At 45.2% G+C, this 19995-nt stretch overlaps 1 protein-coding gene across 2 annotated transcripts; it reads right to left on the bottom strand.

Annotated features, from left to right (window-relative positions):
• Window positions 1-4492: 4492 nt before the first annotated feature.
• FFAR2 (free fatty acid receptor 2) lies at window positions 4493-19093 on the bottom strand. 2 transcript variants are annotated; one of them, XM_081505669.1, is made up of 3 exons: window positions 18204-19093; window positions 8629-9182; window positions 6183-8091 (listed from the first exon to the last, which is right to left on the bottom strand). In XM_081505669.1, exon 3 carries the CDS (start codon window positions 8082-8084, stop codon window positions 7095-7097), a length of 990 nt encoding a protein of 329 aa, XP_081361795.1. In that variant the 5' UTR covers window positions 8085-8091; window positions 8629-9182; window positions 18204-19093; the 3' UTR covers window positions 6183-7094. The 2 variants fall into 2 exon arrangements, with proteins under 2 accessions (XP_081361794.1, XP_081361795.1); XM_081505668.1 differs by lacking the exon at window positions 18204-19093 and having other exon boundaries at window positions 4493-8091; window positions 8629-9244.
• Between the last annotated feature and the right edge of the window lie 902 nt (window positions 19094-19995).

Genomic DNA, 19995 nt, shown 5'->3' on the forward strand with positions numbered 1-19995 from the left:
GTGAACTGCCTGAGAGTAGGGGTCTTGTCCTTGTGCACTGCTGTGTCTTTAGCACCTAGAACAAGGCCTGATGTACCAGAGGCCTCCACAAACTTTCATGGATGAATGAATGCTTATGTGTGATGACGTGAGGTCTGATGTGGCACTTTATTTTTTTAAGTGAGTTAGTCTTTTTTAAAATTAATTAATTTTTGGTTACACTGAGTGTTTGTTGCTGCGGGGGCCTTCTCTAGTTGTGGCGAGTGGGGGCTACTCTTCCTTATGGTGCATGGGCTTCTCTTTGCAGTGGCTTCTATTTAACTTATATGCAGAGTACATCATGAGAAATGCTGGACTAGATGAAGCACAAACTGGAATCAAGATTGCCGGGAGAAATATCAATAACCTCAGATATGCAGATGACACCATACTTATGGCAGAAAGCAAAGAAGAACTAAAGAGCCTCTTGATGAAAGTGAAAGAGGAGAGTGAAAAATCTGGCTTAAAACTCAACATTCAGAAAACTAAGATCATGGCATCTGGTCCTGTCACTTCATGGAAAATAAATGGGGAAACAATGGAAACAGTGATTAACTTTTATTTTGGGGCGGAGGGTGCAAAATCACTGCAGATGGTGACTGCAGCCATGAAATTAAAAGATGCTTGCTCCTTGGAAGAAAAGTTATGACCAACCTAGAACGGCATATTAAAAAGCAAAGACATTACTTTGCCAACAAAGGTCCGTCTAGTCAAAGCTATGGTTCTTCTAGTAGTCACATATGGATGTGAGAGTTGGACTGTAAAGAAAGCTGAGTGCCAAAGAATTGATGCTTTTGAACTGTGGTGTTGGATAAGACTCTTGAGAGTCCCTTGGACAGCAGGGAGATCAAACCAGTCCATCCTAAAGGAAATCAGGCCTGAATATTCATTGGAAGGACTGATGCTGAAGCTGAAACTCCAATACTGTGGCCACCTGATGCAAAGAACTGACTCATTTGAAAAGACCCTGATGCTGGGAAAGATTGAAGATGGGAGGAGAAGGGGATGACAGAGGATGAGATGGTTGGATGGCATCACTGACTCAATGGACATGAGTTTGAGTAAACTCTGGGAGTTGGTGATGGACAAGGAGGCCTGGTGTGCTGCAGTCCATGGGATCACAAAGAGCTGGACATGACTGAGTGACTGAACTGAACTGAACTCTTGTTGCAGAGCACAGGCTCTAGGCACAATGGCTTCAGTAGTAGCAGCACTCTGGCTCAGTTGTGGCACACAGGCTTCAAGGCATGTGGGATTGTCCCAGACCAGGGATCGAACCCATGACCCCTGCGTTGACAGGTGGATTCTTATCCACTGAATCACCAGAGAAGTCCTGATATGGCACTTTAGAAACTCAAGACTGCTGTATATGATTTAAAACATCTAGATTTGGGAGCTGTATGTTTAGTTTCCTAACACTGTTTCCTTGAGGCTAGGGCTGACAGATGGCAGGGGACAACAATTGGGGAGAGGGAGCCTGAGGTTAGAGCAGAGCCCCTCCTTGAGTAAGCTGTTGGTGGACAGCTGACCGCAGCCTTGGCGGTCACCCACCCCCACCACTTCACATCTTCTCTGTTATCACACCTTCAAAACTCTGCCAAGTAGGTTACTGGACTACTGAGTCTGAAGGTTTAGTGATCTTTGGCCCAATTTCCTGGTTTGAATGTGCAACTTGTCAATGAAAAATGTCCTCATTTCCTGTGACTAGAGGAAAATAATGAAAAGGAAAAAAAATAGGACAAAAGTATTAATATTTAACCAGAGGAGGCAGAGAAAGTTGAAAAAAGAGAGAGTGAGAGAACCAATAGAAATCTGGACAGAAGGAGCAGGGAAGTTAAAGGGAATGGAGTTGGAATCTTGGCCGTGTGTTTTCCCTCAGACCCTCTCTGGGCCCACCCACATCTGCCTTCTCCCACCGCAGTGTCCCCCGCAAAACCACACTACACGTGTGGTCAGTGAGAATTTCTGAGAAAGGGGCACAGGAGCATCTTTTCCAGAAAGGGGAAGTGAAATAGTCAATGCCAGGTTCCCCCTTCCTGCTGGTTGGGCACCTAGATCAGGCTCAGACAGCTCCCTCCACCCTTGTTTCCTAGTAGCTGCTCTAGGCTGCTGTCTCTGTTATTCATTAACCAGGCACTAATATTTCTGTTTACCCATCTGTCATCCTGCAGGGAATTCAGAGGAGTCCCACAACTAACCTGACACCCAGATTCTCTTGGCTTTGGCCCAGTCAGCCACATTTAGCTAGTGTTTATCGTGTTGAAAGTCCTGTGCCCGAGCCTGGTGCTCTCTGTAAGCAGGGAGAGAGAAAGTTTCCTCAAGTAGGATGTGACCAGTCTGCCAGTTGAGCTTATGTGCTGGGCAGTGCATCTAGTGATGTGCTTGAGCTGGTTTGCAAGAGCTGCTTTTTAGCATCGATTGCCAAACCCACATTCAGTGTAGAAACTGGCCCCGGAGGGAGTGTGTGGCCACAGAAATTGGCAAGTGCTGCAAATCAGGGCCCTTGCTACCCTCCATCCTTTGTCCCACCATTACCCCTCTACCCTGCTCCCCGCCCCTTGCACTCTCATCCAAAGAACCAGCTTACATATGCTGTTCAGTTGTTCAGTCGTGTCTGACTCTTTGCGACCCCATGGACTGCAGCATGCCAGGCTTGCCTGTCCTTCACTGTCTCCCAGAGCTTGCTCAAACTCATGTCCATTGCATCGGTCACCTATTTATCAAGTAGATGTGTGACAACTTATAAGGTCTCCTCTTGGCTGTTTGGTTCTTGAGCGGTCAGTTCTGATGAAAGAGGAAACTGCTTCACTTTCACGGAGCTCCTAGTCTGATGAAAATCCTTCGTGTTTGCTACTTTATGGTTCTTAACTCTACTGCGCATATTATCTCCTTGATCTTAACAACCATCTTCCTTCAGTGGTAGGCACAGATACCACACTGATCATCTGAAAATGGAAATTAGATGATTTTACCCTTTTGCTTCAAACTCTAGAATAGCTTCAAAAATTCTTGCAATAAATCCATGCTTTTATCCGGAGCCTCAAACACGTTGCATTGTCTGGCCCCTGCTGGCTTCCTTGACTTCCTCTTTCACCCTCTCCCCATTTCACAAGATTCCAGCCCAGTGGTTCTCTAAGTGTGGTCCCTGAAACACCAGCATCTGCATCATTTGGGACTGTTAGAAATCCAGACTCTTGTCCCAGACCTACTGATTTGGAAACTGTGGGGAGGGAAGACTAAGCTATGCTTCAGCAAACTCTCCTGGGGTTTCTAAAACATACCTGAGTCTTGCAGACCACTTCTCTGTCTCTGCACTGAGATGGGGGCACCCTGAGAAGCTTAGGTTTTCTCCCTTCTTAGGGCTTTTGCACCAGGGGTTCCTGTTTCTAGAATGCTCTTCCCATGGGCCTTTGTATGGCAACTCCTTCTTGTTCAGGTCTCACCTGACCATCACTGACTCTGGAGAATCTTCTAAACCTTCTCAATCCCTCAGTATAGTTTCTCCCATATCCCTGTTTTGGCCAATTTGTAAAAACCATTTGCCACATTCTGAAATTACCTTGCTGTTTGTTTACTTGCTTATTAACTATTTTTTCCCAATAGAATGGAAGTGCCAAAAAGGTAAGTACCTTGTCTCTTATACACTCTGCACCCCAGTCCCTAGAAAAGTATCTGGCTTACAATAGATATTTAAGTAGGTTAAAAATCAATACATATTTGGTAAGCAAATGATAGTAACTTCTCAGTAAAGATATGGGCTATATATGAAGTGACTTGATGGAGATCACTTGTCAGTGAGTAGCTAAAATTTCACCCTGAAAGGCTCAGAAATCCATAAATTTTCTTGCACTTTTTAGCAAGAGCAGCCATGGCCCTAAAACCCTGGGAATCTCTGAGTTGGAAGGAGTCTGGCAATTAACTGGTTCAGTCCTTTCGGATATGGGAGTTTGCTCCATATCTAAGATGAGTGCCTTCTACTTCAAAATTCCTGGAGGCTTGGGAGTGGTTACCTTGTTGAGCCCTGACTGTTTAAGATGTAGCTGTCTGCCTCTTTTGCCCATGATCCTTGTTCTTCTCTGTGGGGCTACAGAAAATCCATCCTCCATAAAATGGAGCCACATATTCAGCATTCTCTTACTTACTTGTCACACGTCAGTGAAAAAAAGCAGGTACTTTGGAGTTGGGAAGACTTGGATTGAAATTCCCTTTCACTATTGACCTTGGAAAGTTCTCTTAATTGTCTCAGACTCCTTCTCTAGAACAGTGCCTGGCATTTAATGTGTGTTGTTATTATGCTTTAAATCTCCAAAGCAATATAGTTAATTTTTCTGGGCTTGATTCCTTGGATTAATGTCCTTTTAAAATATGCACTGCTTAGTACTGAACATGTTACCAATTAGACCTCAGTAAAGTGGGATTATCATTAATTTATTTAGACTCAATTTCTTTTAATGCCATCCAAAATCAAGTCAGCTTTCTTTTTTTGGAAGGTATAATGTATCACATATGCATAGTAAGCCTATAGTCAGCTGAAAATCCAAGAATTTTTTGTGACACATTACTGTCAAACCACCCTACATAGTTGACTATATATTATTTCCGTAACTTTAAATGTTCTACTTACTATGCTTCTTTTGAGTGGAAGTACATCTGTGTTTCACACACACTGATATCTTATTTTTTAAGTTGTATATTTATTTAATTTTGGCTGCACTGCACCTTCCTTGTGGTGCTCAGGCTTAGTTGCCCCAGGGCATGTGGGATCTTAGTTCCCTGACCAGGGATCGAACCCGTGTGCCCTGCATTGGAAGGTGGATTCTAAATCACTGGACCACCAACCTGTGAAAGTCCCCCGGGTTGATATCTTAGAGTCAATTAACACTCCATAGTTTCTCAGCAGTTTTATCTGTGCAATCTCACTTGAATCCTCAGACTCTCACCCTGAGAGGCATGTGGTATCCTCATTAGTATGATTTGGAAACAGTGGCTGGGAAGTCGTGACTTGCTCAGGGTCATCTAGCTACTAAGCAGAATCAACAGTGAAACCATAGCTTTTATGACATCAGTCCAGTATTGCCTTGAAGAAGAGTGGAAAATGAGCTCTCAGTTGAGTGGGAGTAATAAAGGAAGTCTCTCTGGAGAAAGTACATGTTGAGTGGTGTCTCACAAGAGAGGGAAAAGCAAGCAATCAGAAGATGGCATGGTATGGGTTTGAGGAAAAGGGGACTTACAAGCAGGAAAAGGTCTCTGAAGAATAACTTCTTGGGACCCTGAGCAGTGTGGTTCCTGACCTGAGCTGCCTTTCGTGATCACCTGGGAAGCTTTTTAAAGCTCACCTGCTGGGGCTCCACCCCCAGCAATTCCAGGTTAGTAGATGTGAGGTGGCTATTTGTAGAATTTTTATACCTCTACCTGTTATTCTGATGTGCAATGCACGCATGCTAAGTTTCTTTGATCGTGTCCAACTTTTTGCAAGCTCGTGGGCTGTAGCCCACCAGGCTCTTCTGACCATAGAATTCTCCAGGTAAGAATACTGGAATGGGTTCCCATTCCCTTCTCCAAGGGATCTTCCTGACCCAGGGATCCAACCCATGTCTCCTGCAGCTCCTGCATTGGCAGGTGGGTTCTTTACCCACTGAGCCACCAGGGAAGCCCTCTGTTGTGGAGTCTCTGTTGCGGACCACTAGGTGCTGGAGGGACCATTAACTCGGGAGCACAGTCTAGGGATCCTTCTGCAGAGAAATGAATTAGGCAGGTGGAGTTGGGAAGGGAGAGAAGATAAAGGGCAAATGTAGGGTGATGAAATGTGAATTCTTGGGAGGAGAACTTTGGATGAAAGGAAAACGCTGCAGGTTTCTAAGCAGAAGGATAACATGTTTAAAGTCTCTGAGAAATAAAATAAAATTCTTAAAAAAAAAAAAAAAGCCTCTGAGATACACTGATAACCTTGAGTACCCCAGTCCTCTTTCTGAATCCAATCTCTATTCATCAGTCTAGGCAGGAATCCATCCATACTTACTCTGCTTATTCACTCCACTCTGATGACATCTTTATCTTAACAGATTTCTGTGGTTTCAGAGGCAGCACCCTCCCACTTTACCACAGAGTCTAATTCTCCATTCCATTTTTGCTCCTCTTTGTGCTTGCAGAAATGTCACAAAAATTGTGGACACTCTCTTCAGAGTTTTATAATCTTTATTTTCATTCATTTTTTTTTTTTTCTGGCCACACCTTGTGGCATGGAGAATCTTAGTTCCCCATACAGGATCCTAGATCCCTGACCAGGGACTGAACCTGTGCCCCCTGCAGTGGAAGCATGGAGTCTTCACCATTGGACTGCCAGGAAAGTCTCTAATCTTTCTTTTTAATCTGCCAGACCAGATTGTCTTTTCCTGTGCTAGTCAGAGTTGAGCTCTAACTGATGGGTACCAAGCTGGGTTCTGACCTGCAGGGAGCACCATGGAGGGAGAATACCTACCCAGACCTCAGGTGGCTCCCAGTTTATTGGGGGAGACAGGTACACACATGAAGACAGGATCATACTTACAAAGCAGCAGGTCAGATGGATATTGTCCACACCTCAGTCATTAGAGGTCTAAATCCCTGTCCTCCCTCCTAGTCCCCTTGGTTCAGAACCTTCCTACATCTTCTTTGACTTCGTTTAGTATTTCTCTTCCATCTTTTCCATGGGCTTCTTTCCAGCACCACAAACTAGACCAGCGTGTAGGTGTTGTGTCAAAGCTGGTAGCTAGATTGCCTTAGCTTCAGCTACTAACCACCTCACAAGGACTGCTGGAATCTGTATTAGCTACATTGCTTCAGAAACTCTGGTCTGATAGTGCTTCTGTGCCCAACCGTTTCTTCTTTAGTCCTGGAGCTATGCTCCTTTGGGAAGGAAATTCAGTCAGGAAGGGATATGGAGCTGGTGAGAGAGATTTTTACAGTCCCCAGGAGTGGATTGGGTCTGGGGGGAGGGGGGCGGTCCCTGAATCAGGGCCAGGAATCCGTGTTCTCCCTCTTCAAGCCTGCTCAACTCCTAGGAAACTCAGAGTTCCTCCGAAGGTCCAGGAACATCCCTAGTCCGTGGTGAAGTCTGAACTCGGCGCTCCCTCTGCTTGACTCACGCCCCGGTCCTCATTCGCTGCCTCCGCTGTTTCCTTGCCTTTGCGTCCCAGCAGGGAGGAGCCCCGATGGTGCAGAGCCTGCAGCCCTTTCTCAAACGACCTGCGTACGACTGAAGAAGAGAAATAGAAAAGCAAGGGGTCCAGACTGGCATTGAGGCTACCAAATACCACAGCTTCCCTCCGCCACTTGGGGCTTGCTTTCATGTGGAACCCCACCAGGTGGGATATGTTATAGGGCCCAAAGCACAGCAGGAAATTAAGGAGAGACACGATGGCCAGCCCCACGGCTCGGCGCCGCTTCTGAACCCCCATATGGGGCTGGGTGAGCATGATCCTCACAAAGCGCCAGTAGCAGAAGGTGGTGACCACCATGGGGATGAAGAAGAGGACGAGGCACAGCTCCAGCCGAATAGGAAGCAATATTCTCAGCTGCTCTTGGGTGAAGTTCTCGTAGCAGGTGGTCTCATTCTCCTTTGGGGCCCTCTGGGTTGAATTCAGGTACTGAACGATGATCACCACGGTGCCGTGACCAAAGGACATGGCCCAGGCGATCAGAGCAGCGATCACTCCGTACACGGGCCGGCGGGACAGCTTGTACTGCACGGGGAAGGCCACTCCCAGGTAGCGCTCCATGCTGATGCCCGCCAGTAGCCACGTGCTGCAGTAGATGCTGCTGTAGAAGCCAAAACCCATGAGGGCACAGGCCAGATTAGATAGATCCCAGCGGAAGTCAGACGCGGCTTCGATGATCTTGAAGGGCAGCAGCAGCAGCAGCAGGAGGTCGGCCAGTGTTAGGCTGAGCAGGAGGATGTGGACGGGTGCAGGGTGGGGCTGGCGCACGCGCCCCATGAAGGCCCGCAGCGCCAGGAGATTGGCAGGGAGACCGGTGAGCAAGATAACAATGTAGGCCATGAGGATCAAGGAGCTGTCCAAGTTTGGCATGGCTGTCCTGAAAGAGGATGAAAAGGGGCAGGGGTCAAGGTCAGGTGGACCAGCCTGCAGACCCTGGTCTGGTTCAGTCTGTGGACATCCTCCTGGGCAGGCTCCCTTTTCCAGGCCAAGGCTTTCTGCCCCCACCACTGCTTGCTCACACCACCTGCCAGAACTGCCCAGAGCAATTATTGACTTTGCTTGGGGCGGGATATTAAGTAGTAGTTACTACGTTTGCCATCATGTGTCTCTGGGGGAGACCAACCCTTGGCTGCCCAAGGGAATTCCCCCTGTGGTTCTCCCAGCCTCTCTCCTTCTCTCCTCCCAGATACAGGAAGTTACTGTTAGCAGTCTGCAACTTTCCTCAAGTCCTTTCCCCAGTCAGAGACCTGCAGAGAAAAGGCAAGCCTCACCCCATCAAGGAGGGTACTGGAAGACTTCTCTCAGGAGAACTCAGGCTCTGAAAACCCAGGCCCCATGACCTAGGGCTGGTTCTTCCTCAGGACCCTGCCACTGGCCCAGGAAGCAGGTGCCCAGCCCCCATCCATCCCCTTACCTGTTTTCTTCTCCTTTTGCAGAACACAGATTCTTCCCCACCTCTCCCTGCCCAGCCCAATACGGACTCGGACTCAGGACTAGATTGCAAAGAGGAAGCTGGAGAAGTACAGGGAGGGGGCGCGGGGAGGAGGGATGAGCCCACAATATCCTATGGGGCTTGTCCCCCAAGAGACTTCGGAGAATATTCAGAAAAGCGCATGGGCTGTCACTGCTCCTGAGCCGGGTGTTTTGATAATAAACAGAGCAACTCTTCTTAATGGGGTAACAGTTTCCGTTTGGTTTGTCGGCCTCACTGCCCGCACACTGTCTGGCCCCTCCATCCTCTCTCCAGGGTTAGGGTCTGCTCCACGATTTCTTGCCCCCGTTGGCTGCTGTTTCTGGTTTTGATCCTCTCACAGTCAGTTTCCTCCAGCCGCCCCCAACGCTTTCCCCTCCATTTCTGATACTGGCATCACTTCCCAGAGTACAAGCATTAAGCAAGCTGCCTTGCCTCGTCTTCCTTCCAGATAAATGGCTTCTTGGGATTAGTCTTGAAGGAGAGTCTGAAAGCTTCTGGGAAAGAGGAACAGAGCATTAGCCATGGCTACAGCCCATTTCACACAGCAAAAAGTGGTAAGAAACTTGGCTGGTAGAAAGCTTTTATACCAGCAATAGTCATGTGACTAAAGAGGGGAAGCTCAGTAATTGAGTGCTGTCTCCTCTCGAACCCAAAGGAAAGGATGTGAGCATCTTTATTCCCCACCACTCACCCAGAGATCCTCACTCTGATTTCCAAACCCAGATTTTCTGTCCTTAGTTCCTGATTTTTTTTTTTCAATCCCAAGCATTCCCCCCCCATTTCCCAAGTCAGATTATCTCATCGCCTTCTCTTTTCTAGGCGATTTCTTCTGTAATTCTACTCAGTCTCCAAAAAGAGTTTTATGCTTCCTTTTCTTCTTCAATTTTTCCCTTTCTTCCCTCTGCCCCCAACAAGTTTCTTTAGCCTTCCCAGTTGAAACTGATTGCTTTCTCCTAGCCTATGTCTTGTTGGGGTGGAAACAGTGTGGGATTTAAAATCATGCAGTGAAGTGAAGTGAAATTCACTCAGTCATGTCTCGACTCTTTGTGACCCCATGGACTGCAGCCTGCCAGGCTCCTCTGTCCATGAAATTCTTCAGGCCAGAATACGGGAGTGGGTTGTCATTTCCTTCTCCAGGGGATCTTTCCAACCTAGGGATCGAACCCAGGTCTCCTGCATTGCAGGGGGATTCTTTACCAGCTGAGCCACCAGGCAAGCCCCAAATCAAGATGTGGGAGCAAATCCAAGTCCCTTCATTGTGACCTTGAGGCAGATCAATTTTCTGAACTTTAGTTTCCTTCATAGCCAAGCGAGGATGGGAATACTTACATCCCAGGACTTCTGTGAGGGGTCCCCAAGGCAGCGTAGATAAAGCATACAGGCCAGTGCTTTACACGTAATGGATGCCCATAAGCAGACGTGGTCCCTCCTCCCAAGCCAGTTGGACAGCTTCCTAGAGAGTGAGCCACCTGGTAGACTATCTGAAGGCTGAGGGCACAGACATGCCTTGTGACTTGGGAAAGGGGCAGGAATTCAGGGAGCCCTGTGCGCCTGCGTGGCCCTTCCTTGGGGAGTGGCGTTCAGGCTGCATTCCCTTCCCCTGTACAATTCCTATTCCTGTGGGCTGACCTAACCCCCTAGCCACCCGTGTTCCTTTCTCACTATTTCTCCCTCTCTGACTTATATAGCTCTGGCTTGGAAGTTCCTCAAAGGCCTTCTGAAACACACACCTGAGGAAACAAAGTTAATCAGAATGTGTTTCTCTTGACCCAGGTAACAGGCCTCTGGTTTCCCATCTGTGGCCTTATCGCTGCTCAGAGAATCTCCGTTCTTTCCTTAGGGCTTGCACTCACTCCTTATTCAGTCGTTAGTTTTGTGGCCTAGAACTCCAGGGTCCAGGTGTTTTTTAAAAATTTTATTAATCTTTTTAAATTGGAGTGTAATTATCATCGACAAAGCAAGAGAATTCCAGAAAAACATCTACTTCTGCTTTATTGATTACGCCAAAGCCTTTGACTGTGTGGATCACGACAAACTGTGGAAAACTCTTCAAGAGATGGGAATGCCAGACCACCTGACCTGCCTCCTGAGAAATCTGTAAGCAAGTCAAGAAGCAACAGTTACAACTGGTCATGGAACAACAGACTGGTTCCAAATCAGGAAAGGAGTACGTCAAGGCCGTATACTGTCACCCTGCTTGTTTAACTTATACGCAGAGTACATCATGCAAAATGCCAGGCTGGATGAAGCACAAGCTGGAATCAAGATTGCCGGGAGAAATATCAATAACCTTGATGACACCATCCTTATGGCAGAAAGTGAAGAAGAACTAAAGAGCCTCTTGATGAAAGTGAAACAGGAGAGTGAAAAAGTTGGCTTAAAACTCAGCATTCAGAAAACTAAGATCATGGCATCCAGTCCCATCACTTCATGACAAATAGATAGGAAAACAGTGGAAACGGTGACAGACTTTATTTTTTTGGGCTCCAAAATCACTGCAGATGGTGACTGTAGCCATGAAATTAAAAGACGTTTGCTCCTTGGGAGAAAAGTTATGACCAACCTAGACAGCTCATTAAAAAGCAGAGATATTAATTTGCCAACAAAGGTCTGTCTAGTCAAAGCTATGGTTTTTCCAGCAGTTATGTATGGATGTGAGAGTTGGACCGTAAAGAAAGCTGAGTGCCAAAGAATTGATGCTTGTGAACTGTGGTGTTGGAGAAGACTCTTGCGAGTCCCTTGGACTGCAAGGAGATCCAACCAGTCCATCCTAAAGGAGATCAGTCCTGGGTGTTCACTGGAAGGACTGATGCTGAAGCTGAAACTCTAATACTTCGGCCACCTGATGCAAAGAGCTGACTCATTTGAAAAGACCCTGATGCTGGGAAAGATTGAAGGCGGGAGGAGAAGGGTGTGACAGAGGATGAGGTGGTTGGATGGCATCACTGACTCGATGGACATCAGTTTGAGCAAGCTCTGGGAGTTGGTGATGGACAGGGAAGCCTGGAGTGCTGCAGTCCATGGGGTCGCAAAGAGCCAGACATGACTGAGCAACTGAACTCACTGACTGACTAATACTTGCTTTACAATATTGTGTTAGTTTCTGCTGTACAACAACGTGAATCAGCTGTATATATGCACATATATCCCTTCCCTCTTGAGGCTCCCTCCCACCACCACACCCATCCCACCCCTCTAGGTCATCATAGAGCACCGAGCTGAACTCCCTGTGCTATACAGCAGCTTCATACTGCTGCTGCTAAGTCGCGTCAGTCGTGTCCGACTCTGTGCGACCCCACAGACGGCAGCCCACCAGGCTCCTCCATTCCTGGGATTCTCCAGGCAAGAATACTGGAGTGGGTTGCCATTTCCTCCTCCAGTGCATGAAAGTGAAAAGTGAAAGTGAAGTCGCTCAGTCGTGTCCGACTCTTCGAGACCCCATGGGCTGCAGCCTACCAGGCTCCTCCGTCCATGGGGTTTCCCAGGCAAGAGTACTGGAGTGGGGTGAGCTTCATACTAGCTATCTGTTTTACACATGGTAGTGTATATATCAGTGCTACTCTCTCAAATTGTCCTAAGTATCTTAATATTTAGCTCCTCTTTCTCTTCAGTTCTCCTCTCCTCTAGAACCGAGGAGTTCCATCTTTTCATTTAATTCCTTCCCCAGACACACACACGCATTTCCCAGATTAACCAGGGAACTAAGGAACAGACTGTTCTCTGTTGCTTGCTATCAAGTTTATTCATGTCGTTTTGCTTTTATGATTTCCTATAAATATTTACAACGATCTGAATTTAATTGCACAGTGGAAACTTAGTGGAAAACAGGTGCTGAGTATTTAGGACTACTTCTTTGTCTCTGCCTCTCTTCTCCCTACCTCACACTTTTCTCATTCCACTATTGTGTGTCACCTATGTTGAAGGTTCCCCATAAACTCCCTTCTCTATGTTCACAGTAGTTATGAAGGTGGCATAATGAAGGAAATTTTTGAATTCTTGATTCACGATGCCCACTTATGTCACAAGGGAAGGAAATTCAACCTCTAGGCTGAATTCAAGGGGTGAGCTTTCACAGAAGTAGTATCTTTCACAATCCCTCCCAAGTTCAGTTTTCTGTCACCTTGACGTTTATTATAATAGGAAGTTAGATCCATTATCTAAAGTTACATAGAATCACTTTCTATGAACCATTTCATAGTGGTTTTCTAAGAACCACTTCCTTATTCCTTGGTCATCCCTCAGTCCACTCTAACCTGAGTTACATCCCTGTTTTCCTGTAGAATCTGCTCTTCTTAAGTAGTGAGTCTCTGTTACTAAATTCAGTGGACATTTTCTTCCTATTTGATTAGCTTTCCACGCAGTTTCCACACCCTTCTTGAGACATTCTCTTCCCATGAGTTACAATACGTTATGGTCTTCTGGTGTCCCTGCCTTTTCTTTGGTCACTTCTTAATTTTCTTGGCTAGCTCACATTTTCCTACTCACTCTCTAAAGTTTGGAGTTCCTCAAGACTTCGTTCTAGGTTCTTTCCTATCCTCATCCATGCTCTCTTTCTAGTCTGTTGCATCCATTTCTACAGCATCAATGACCACCTTCATAATACCCAATTTTGAATCTCTATCCTGGGCTTCCTTGAGCTTTCACATCCACACTGTAACTACCTAGGAGGCACTGTCATTTGGATGTCTCCCAGGCACCTCCACTTTTGTGTCTGGACCTCACTTTAGACATTCTCCACCAAATTAAAGCTTCTGCCAGCATTCTCCATTCTTGATGTTGGGTAATGGGATCTCTTCCCATTTCATCCCTGAGCCATAATATTAGAGGCAATCTTGAAGTCAGTCTTTACACCATTTTCTTCCTTGTGCCCTGAATGTAGCTCAGCATACTTCTCAAATGCCTAACGAAATCCATCCATCTGTCTCTATCTCCATCATCCCATCTCAGTGTAAGCCACCACCATTGGTTACCAGATTTCAGCAGAGGCCATGACCAGCTCCCTCATAGCCACTCACTGTTCAGAAAGTCAGTTTCAGTCATACTGCATTTAGCAGGTTCTTTCTTTTTTTTAAAGATTGAAGTTACTTTTAAAATATACTTTATTTATTTATTTGGCTGTGCTGGGTCTTCGTTGTGGCACGAGCTACTCTCTAGATGTGGTGCAAGGGCTTCTCATTGTAGTGTTGAGAACCTCTCCACTCTTTTTGAGGAGTGTGGGCCCTGGAGCATGTTGGCTTCAGCAGCTGTGGCTTCTGGGCTTACAGAATTATAGGCTCGGTAGTTGTGGCGCACAGACTTAGTTGCTCCGAGGTGTGTAGGATCTTCCTGGATTGGAGACTGAACTGTGTCTCCTGCATTGGCAGGCAGATTCTTTACCACTGAGCCATCAGGGAAGCCCATCGTGGGTTCTTTCTAGAGTGTCAAGCCAATTATACCACTCTCTTCTTTAAAATCCTTTCAGAGGCTTCTTACTGCTTCTAGGATAAATATCAGAACCTTAACAAGGCCTATAAGGCCCATCTGACATGGCCCTTGCCAACTTCCAGGCTTAACTCATATCACTCATCTCTCTCCTTGCTCTGTAAGCAAGACTATCTTGCACTTCTGTGAATGTGACGTCTTTATTTCTTCCAGGGCCCCTGGAAGCCTCTGCCTGAAATGCTCTTTATTCCTCATTACCCACTCCAGCCTCCCTAGTTATTTCTTAGTCTTTCTGGTATCCACTTCTTCCTTCAGAAAACCCTCCCTGACCTCCTAGATTGAGTTAGATTCCCTGTTTATATGTTCTCATCACATCTTTTCTATTGTGGAATAGTAGTCTGTTTTAAGAGGTTTTATATTTTATGTATGCCTCTACCTGTTGATAGACATTTTTTTTCCTTCAGTTTTTGACTTGTGTAAATAAACCTGCTCTGTACTTCCTTTTCATGTCTTTGTGTGAATATGTTTTCAGTTCTCTTGGGCAATACCTGGGAGTGGATTGGCAAGGTAGTATGGAAAAGTTTTTGTTTGACCTTTAAAGGACCTGCCAGTTTTCCAAGCTGGCTGTACCATTTTTATTCCCACCGGCAATGCATGATCCACTTTATATTGGTTAGTCTTAAGTTTTAGGCATTCTGGTTAGTGCGTTGTGGTATCTCATTGTGGTTTTTATTTGCATTTCTCTGCCAACTGTTGATGTGGAGCATCTTTTAAGTACTTCTTGGCCTTTCATGTATCTTCTTTTGTGAAGTGTCTGTTCAAGCCTTTTGCTCATTTAAAAAAATTGGATTATTTTAATGAGTTCTGAGAATTCTTTATTATCTAGGTACTAGCCATACATTAGATATATGTAAACATTTTCTTTCACTCTATGACTTATCTTTTTGTTTTCTTAATTGTTTCTTGAAGAACAAAGTTCTGCTTTTGATAAAGTCTAATTTTTCTAGTCTTTCTTTTATAGTTTGTGCTTTTATGTCCTAAGAAACTTTTACCAACCTATACAATTCCAGACTTCTTTTCCCTGTTGAATTGCCTGGGCACCTTTACTGAAACTGAGTTGGTTGTACGTATATGAGTGGACCTATTTTCTTAAATATTTTTTCTGCTTTAGTGATCTTTATATCTTTCCTTCCACCATTTCCACACAGTCTTGATTACCATAGTTTTATAATAAGTCTTAAAGTTGGGTGGTGTAAGTCTTCCAACTTTGTTCTTCTCTTCCGAAGTTGTTTTGTCTTTTCCAGGTCATTTACATTTCCGTATAAATCAGTTTCTACAAAAAAGGATGCTGGGATTTTGACTGGGATTGTGTTAAATCTGTAGATCAATTTGGGACTGTCGACACTGGAACAATATTGGGCCTTTCAATCTATGAACATGACATATCTCTCCATTTGTTTAGGTTTCATTTCTCTTGGCAGTGTTTTCCAGTGTTCACCACAGAGGTTTTCCACATCTTTTCTTAAATTAATTCCTAAGTATTTTTCATGCTGTTGCAGATTTCATTTCTTAAAAAAATTCGTTTTTCTCATTATCCGTTGCTCTCATAACACCAATTAGTATTTCTTCATAGCACATATCTCATTTCTTCATAGCACACATCTACACTTCTTCGTAAGAGGATTTGCTTAATGTCTGTCTCCCTTTTTATCCATAACATCAGGGAATATGGCTGTTTTGCTCACCATTGTATCCCCAGGGCCTGGCATAGAGCATGGCACATATTAGACACTTAACAATTATTCCCTGGGTGATGTATGGATGGATAAGTGGAAGAATTGGAATAGAGAGGAGTTGTTTTCAAAAGCTCAGAAATATTTGTCCTCAGATGCCTCCATTTATCTTCTCCTGGGACCATCATAAGAAATCCCAGCCAGTAATCATTTGGGAGTTCTCTTGTAGATTAAGGCACTCGCAATACTTTTGCTCCCTGGAAAATGGCAACCCACTCCAGTGTTCTTGCCTGGGAGATCCCATGGACAGAGGAGCCTGATGGGGTACAATCTACAGGGTAACAAAGACACAGACATGGCTGAGCACTGCAGCAGCATTATTTTGCAGGAAGCCACAGGGATCCTTTCTCACCGTCAACATTGATAATTCAGGCTAGTGTACCTTTATTATATAGATCTTTCTTAGCAAATATGAGGAGGGTGTAGATATAAAATATCCAAAAATTAAAGGGAATGCAGGATTTCACCAGTAGCATCACTGACAATAAGTAAGGAACTGTTGTTTCATTCATTCATGCAACAAACATGTATCTACTCCCTAAGATGTGGTGGGATCTGTGCCAAGCACCGGGGTTATTGGGGGTCCAAAAAATAGGTGTGGTCTCACACTCATGGAGGAAGGTCACATTCTAGTGGAGGGAGATAAGCAAACAAGCAAATAGGAATAAAGGAGGAATTACGCAGTTATTATGAATGAAACGAACTGGGGTGATGACAGGGAGAGTGGTCATGGGTGGCAGGAGTCAGAGAAGCCATTTCTTAGGTTACCGTTGAGCTCAGCTGACATCTGCTAGGTTGAACTGAATTCAGTGAAGGGACTGCGTCAAGTTCCGGCAGCGGAGTGGTCTAGGTGGAGAACCCGCAAGTGCCAGGCAGAAAGCACCTTCATGTGTTGGGGAGCAGAGGAGCCAGTGTGATGGGAGCATGGTGAACCAGGCGAGACTATGCAGGGCCTTACTGATCACAGTTCAGTTCAGTTCATTTCAGTTACTCAGTCATGTCTGACTCTTTGCGACCCCATGGACTGCAGCACACAGGCCTCCCTGTCCAGCACCAACTCCTGGAGTTTACTCAAACTCATGTCCATTGAGTCAGTGATGCCATCCAACCATCTCATCCTCTGTCGTCCCCTTCTCCTCCCGCCTTCAATCTTTCCCAGCATCAGGGTCTTTTCAAATGAGTCAGTCCTTTACATCAGGCGGCCAAAGTATTGGAGTTTCAGCTTCAGCATCAGTCCTTCCAGTGAATATTCAGGACTGATTTCCTTTAGGATGGACTGGTTGGATCTCCTTGCAGTCCAAGGGACTCGCAAGAGTCTTCTCCAACACCACAGTTCACAAGCATCAATTCCTTGGCACTCAGCTTTCTTTATGGTCAAACTCACATCCATACATAACTGCTGGAAAAACCATAGCTTTGACTAGACAGACCTTTGTTGGCAAATTAATATCTCTGCTTTTTAATGAGCTGTCTAGGTTGGTCATAACTTTTCTCCCAAGGAGCAAACGTCTTTTAAATTCATGGCTGCAGTCACCATCTGCAGTGATTTTGGAGCCCAAAAAATAAAGCCTGTCACCGTTTCCACTGTTTTCCTATCTATTTGTCATGAAGTGATGGGACTGGATGCCATGATCTTAGTTTTCTGAATGCTGAGTTTTAAGCCAACTTTTTCACTCTCCTGTTTCACTTTCATCAAGAGGCTCTTTAGTTCTTCTTCACTTTCTGCCATAAGGATGGTGTCATCAAGGTTATTGATATTTCTCCCGGCAATCTTGATTCCAGCTTGTGCTTCATCCAGCCTGGCATTTCTCATGATGTACTCTGCATATAAGTTAAACAAGCAGGGTGACAGTATACAGCTTTGACGTACTCCTTTCCTGATTTGTAACCAGTCTGTTGTCTTGTGTCCAGTTCTAACTGTTGCTTCTTGGCCTGCATACAGATTTCTCAGGAGGCAGGTCAGGTGGTCTGGCATTCTCATCTCTTTCAGAATTTTCCACAGTTTGTCGTGATCCACACAAGTCAAAGGCTTTGGCATAGTCAATAAAGCAGAAATAGATGTTTTGCTGGAGCTCTCTTGCTTTTTTGATGATCCAGCGGATGTTGGCAATTTGATCTCTAGTTCCTCTGCCTTTTCTAAACCCAGCTTGAACATGTGGAAGTTCACAGTTCATGTACTTTTGAAGCCTGGCTTGGAGAATTTTGAGCATTACTTTACTAGCATGTGAGATGAGTGCAATTGTGCGGTAGTTTGAACATTCTTTGGCATTGCCTTTCTTTGGGATTGGAATGATAACTGACCTTTTCCAGTCCTGTGGCCACTGCTGACTTTTCCAAATTTGCTGGCATATTGAGTGCAGCACTTTCACAGCATCATCTTTCAGGATTTGAAATAGCTCAACTGGAATTCCATCACCTCCACTAGCTTTGTTCGTAGTGATGCTTCCTAAGGCCCACTTGACTTCACATTCCAGGATGCCTGGCTCTAGGTCAGCGATCACAACATTGTGATTATCTGGGTCGTGAAGATATTTTTTGTATAGTTCTTCTGTGTATTCTTGCTGCCTCTTCTTAATATCTTCTGCTTCTGCTTACCAGTAAGAAGTTGGAATTCCATTCATAAGCTATGGGAAGTCACTCATGGGGACCATAAGAAGAGAGTGAGGGGATGAGATCTGAGAAGCTCAGGGAGGCTCTATATGAAGAAGGGTCTTGAGGGGGATGAAGCTGGAAGCAGAGAGATCAAATAGAAGTTCATAGCAGTCATCTGGGGAGGACTGATGATGGTGTGGATTCAGGAGAAGGTAGCAGTGGAGGTAGAGAGGATCCATTGGAATTTGGGATTTTCTTGTTATTGTTGTTGTTTAGTCTCTAAGTCAGCAGCAGCAGCAGCAGTCTCTAAGTCATATCTGACTCTTTGCAACCCCATGGACTGTAGCCCACCACACTCCTCTGTCCATAACTTTAAATAAACAGCAATCAATGGAGAGCTTCAGGATGCCAGGGAGAATGGAACTCTCCTGGGGAACGAGAGGGAAGATGATTCTAGACCAGCGCATCCAAAACAGACTTTGAGATTTCGTTGCTCTGCTGTGGGAGCGCAGTTCAACCTACTCTCATGTGTGAATTACCCTTTAGAGCCCTGCAGTGGCCTTATGATAGTATGGAGGTGACAGGTTACGCCCTTCCCCATTTGCATCTCCTCTTCAGCTGCCGCTTGTCCAGCTCTTTGCTGTCATCACTTTAGTGATGGCCTCCAATCCTGCACCTTTTACAAAGCCATCCCGAATACTGGCGCACTACTGAAGAAGAGAAATAAGAAGGAGCAGGTCAGGACCAGCATCTTGGGAGTTGTCTGCAGACCTTGTTTCTGTTGGCCTCTGCAGGGGGCATTGTGAGTTTTTACCACATATCACTGGTAACCACACACCAACCTCCCACTGCAGAGACCTCTCCTTCACACTCTGCCCACTTGCGTGGTGTTAATCAGACTGCACTCTTGGGTAATAATACCAGCTGTGATGGCTGAATAATGGTCCCTCCAGGAGATACCCACAACCTAACCCCTTGAACCTGTGACTGTTACATTACATGACAAAGAAATGGATTTTACAGCTGTAATTGAGAGTGCTATGATGGAACTCCAATGTTATCAGCAGCACTATTTAAAATAGCCAGGATGTGAAAGCAACCTAGATGTCCATCAACAGAGGAATGGATGAAGAAGATGTGGTACATATATAGAGTGGAATATTACTCAGTCCTTAAAAAGAATGCAAGAATGCCATGTGTAGCAATATCAATGAACCTGGAATTGTCATGCTGAGTGAAGAAAGTCAGACAAATATCAAATGATATCACTTATATGTGGAATCTTTAAAAGGGGTACAAATGAACTTATTTACAAAACAGAAGTAGAGTCACCAATGTAGAAGGCAAATTTATGGTTACCAGGAGGGAAAGTAGGGGAGACATACATTGGAAGATTGGGATTGACATGTACATACTACTATCTATAAAGTAGATAACTAATGAGGACCTACTGTATAGCACAGGGAACTCTACTCAATACTCTGTAATGGCCTATATGGGA

Source organism: Giraffa tippelskirchi, chromosome 7 (assembly GCF_054371585.1).
Source record: "Giraffa tippelskirchi isolate mGirTip1 chromosome 7, T2T-mGirTip1v1.2.pri, whole genome shotgun sequence".
In the NCBI taxonomy this organism is placed as follows: Eukaryota; Metazoa; Chordata; class Mammalia; order Artiodactyla; family Giraffidae; genus Giraffa; species Giraffa tippelskirchi.

Excerpts from the sequence above, each read along its gene's own strand:
- FFAR2 (XM_081505668.1), bottom strand. The coding sequence starts at position 8,084 with ATGCCAAACTTGGACAGCTCCTTGATCCTCATGGCCTACATTGTTATC.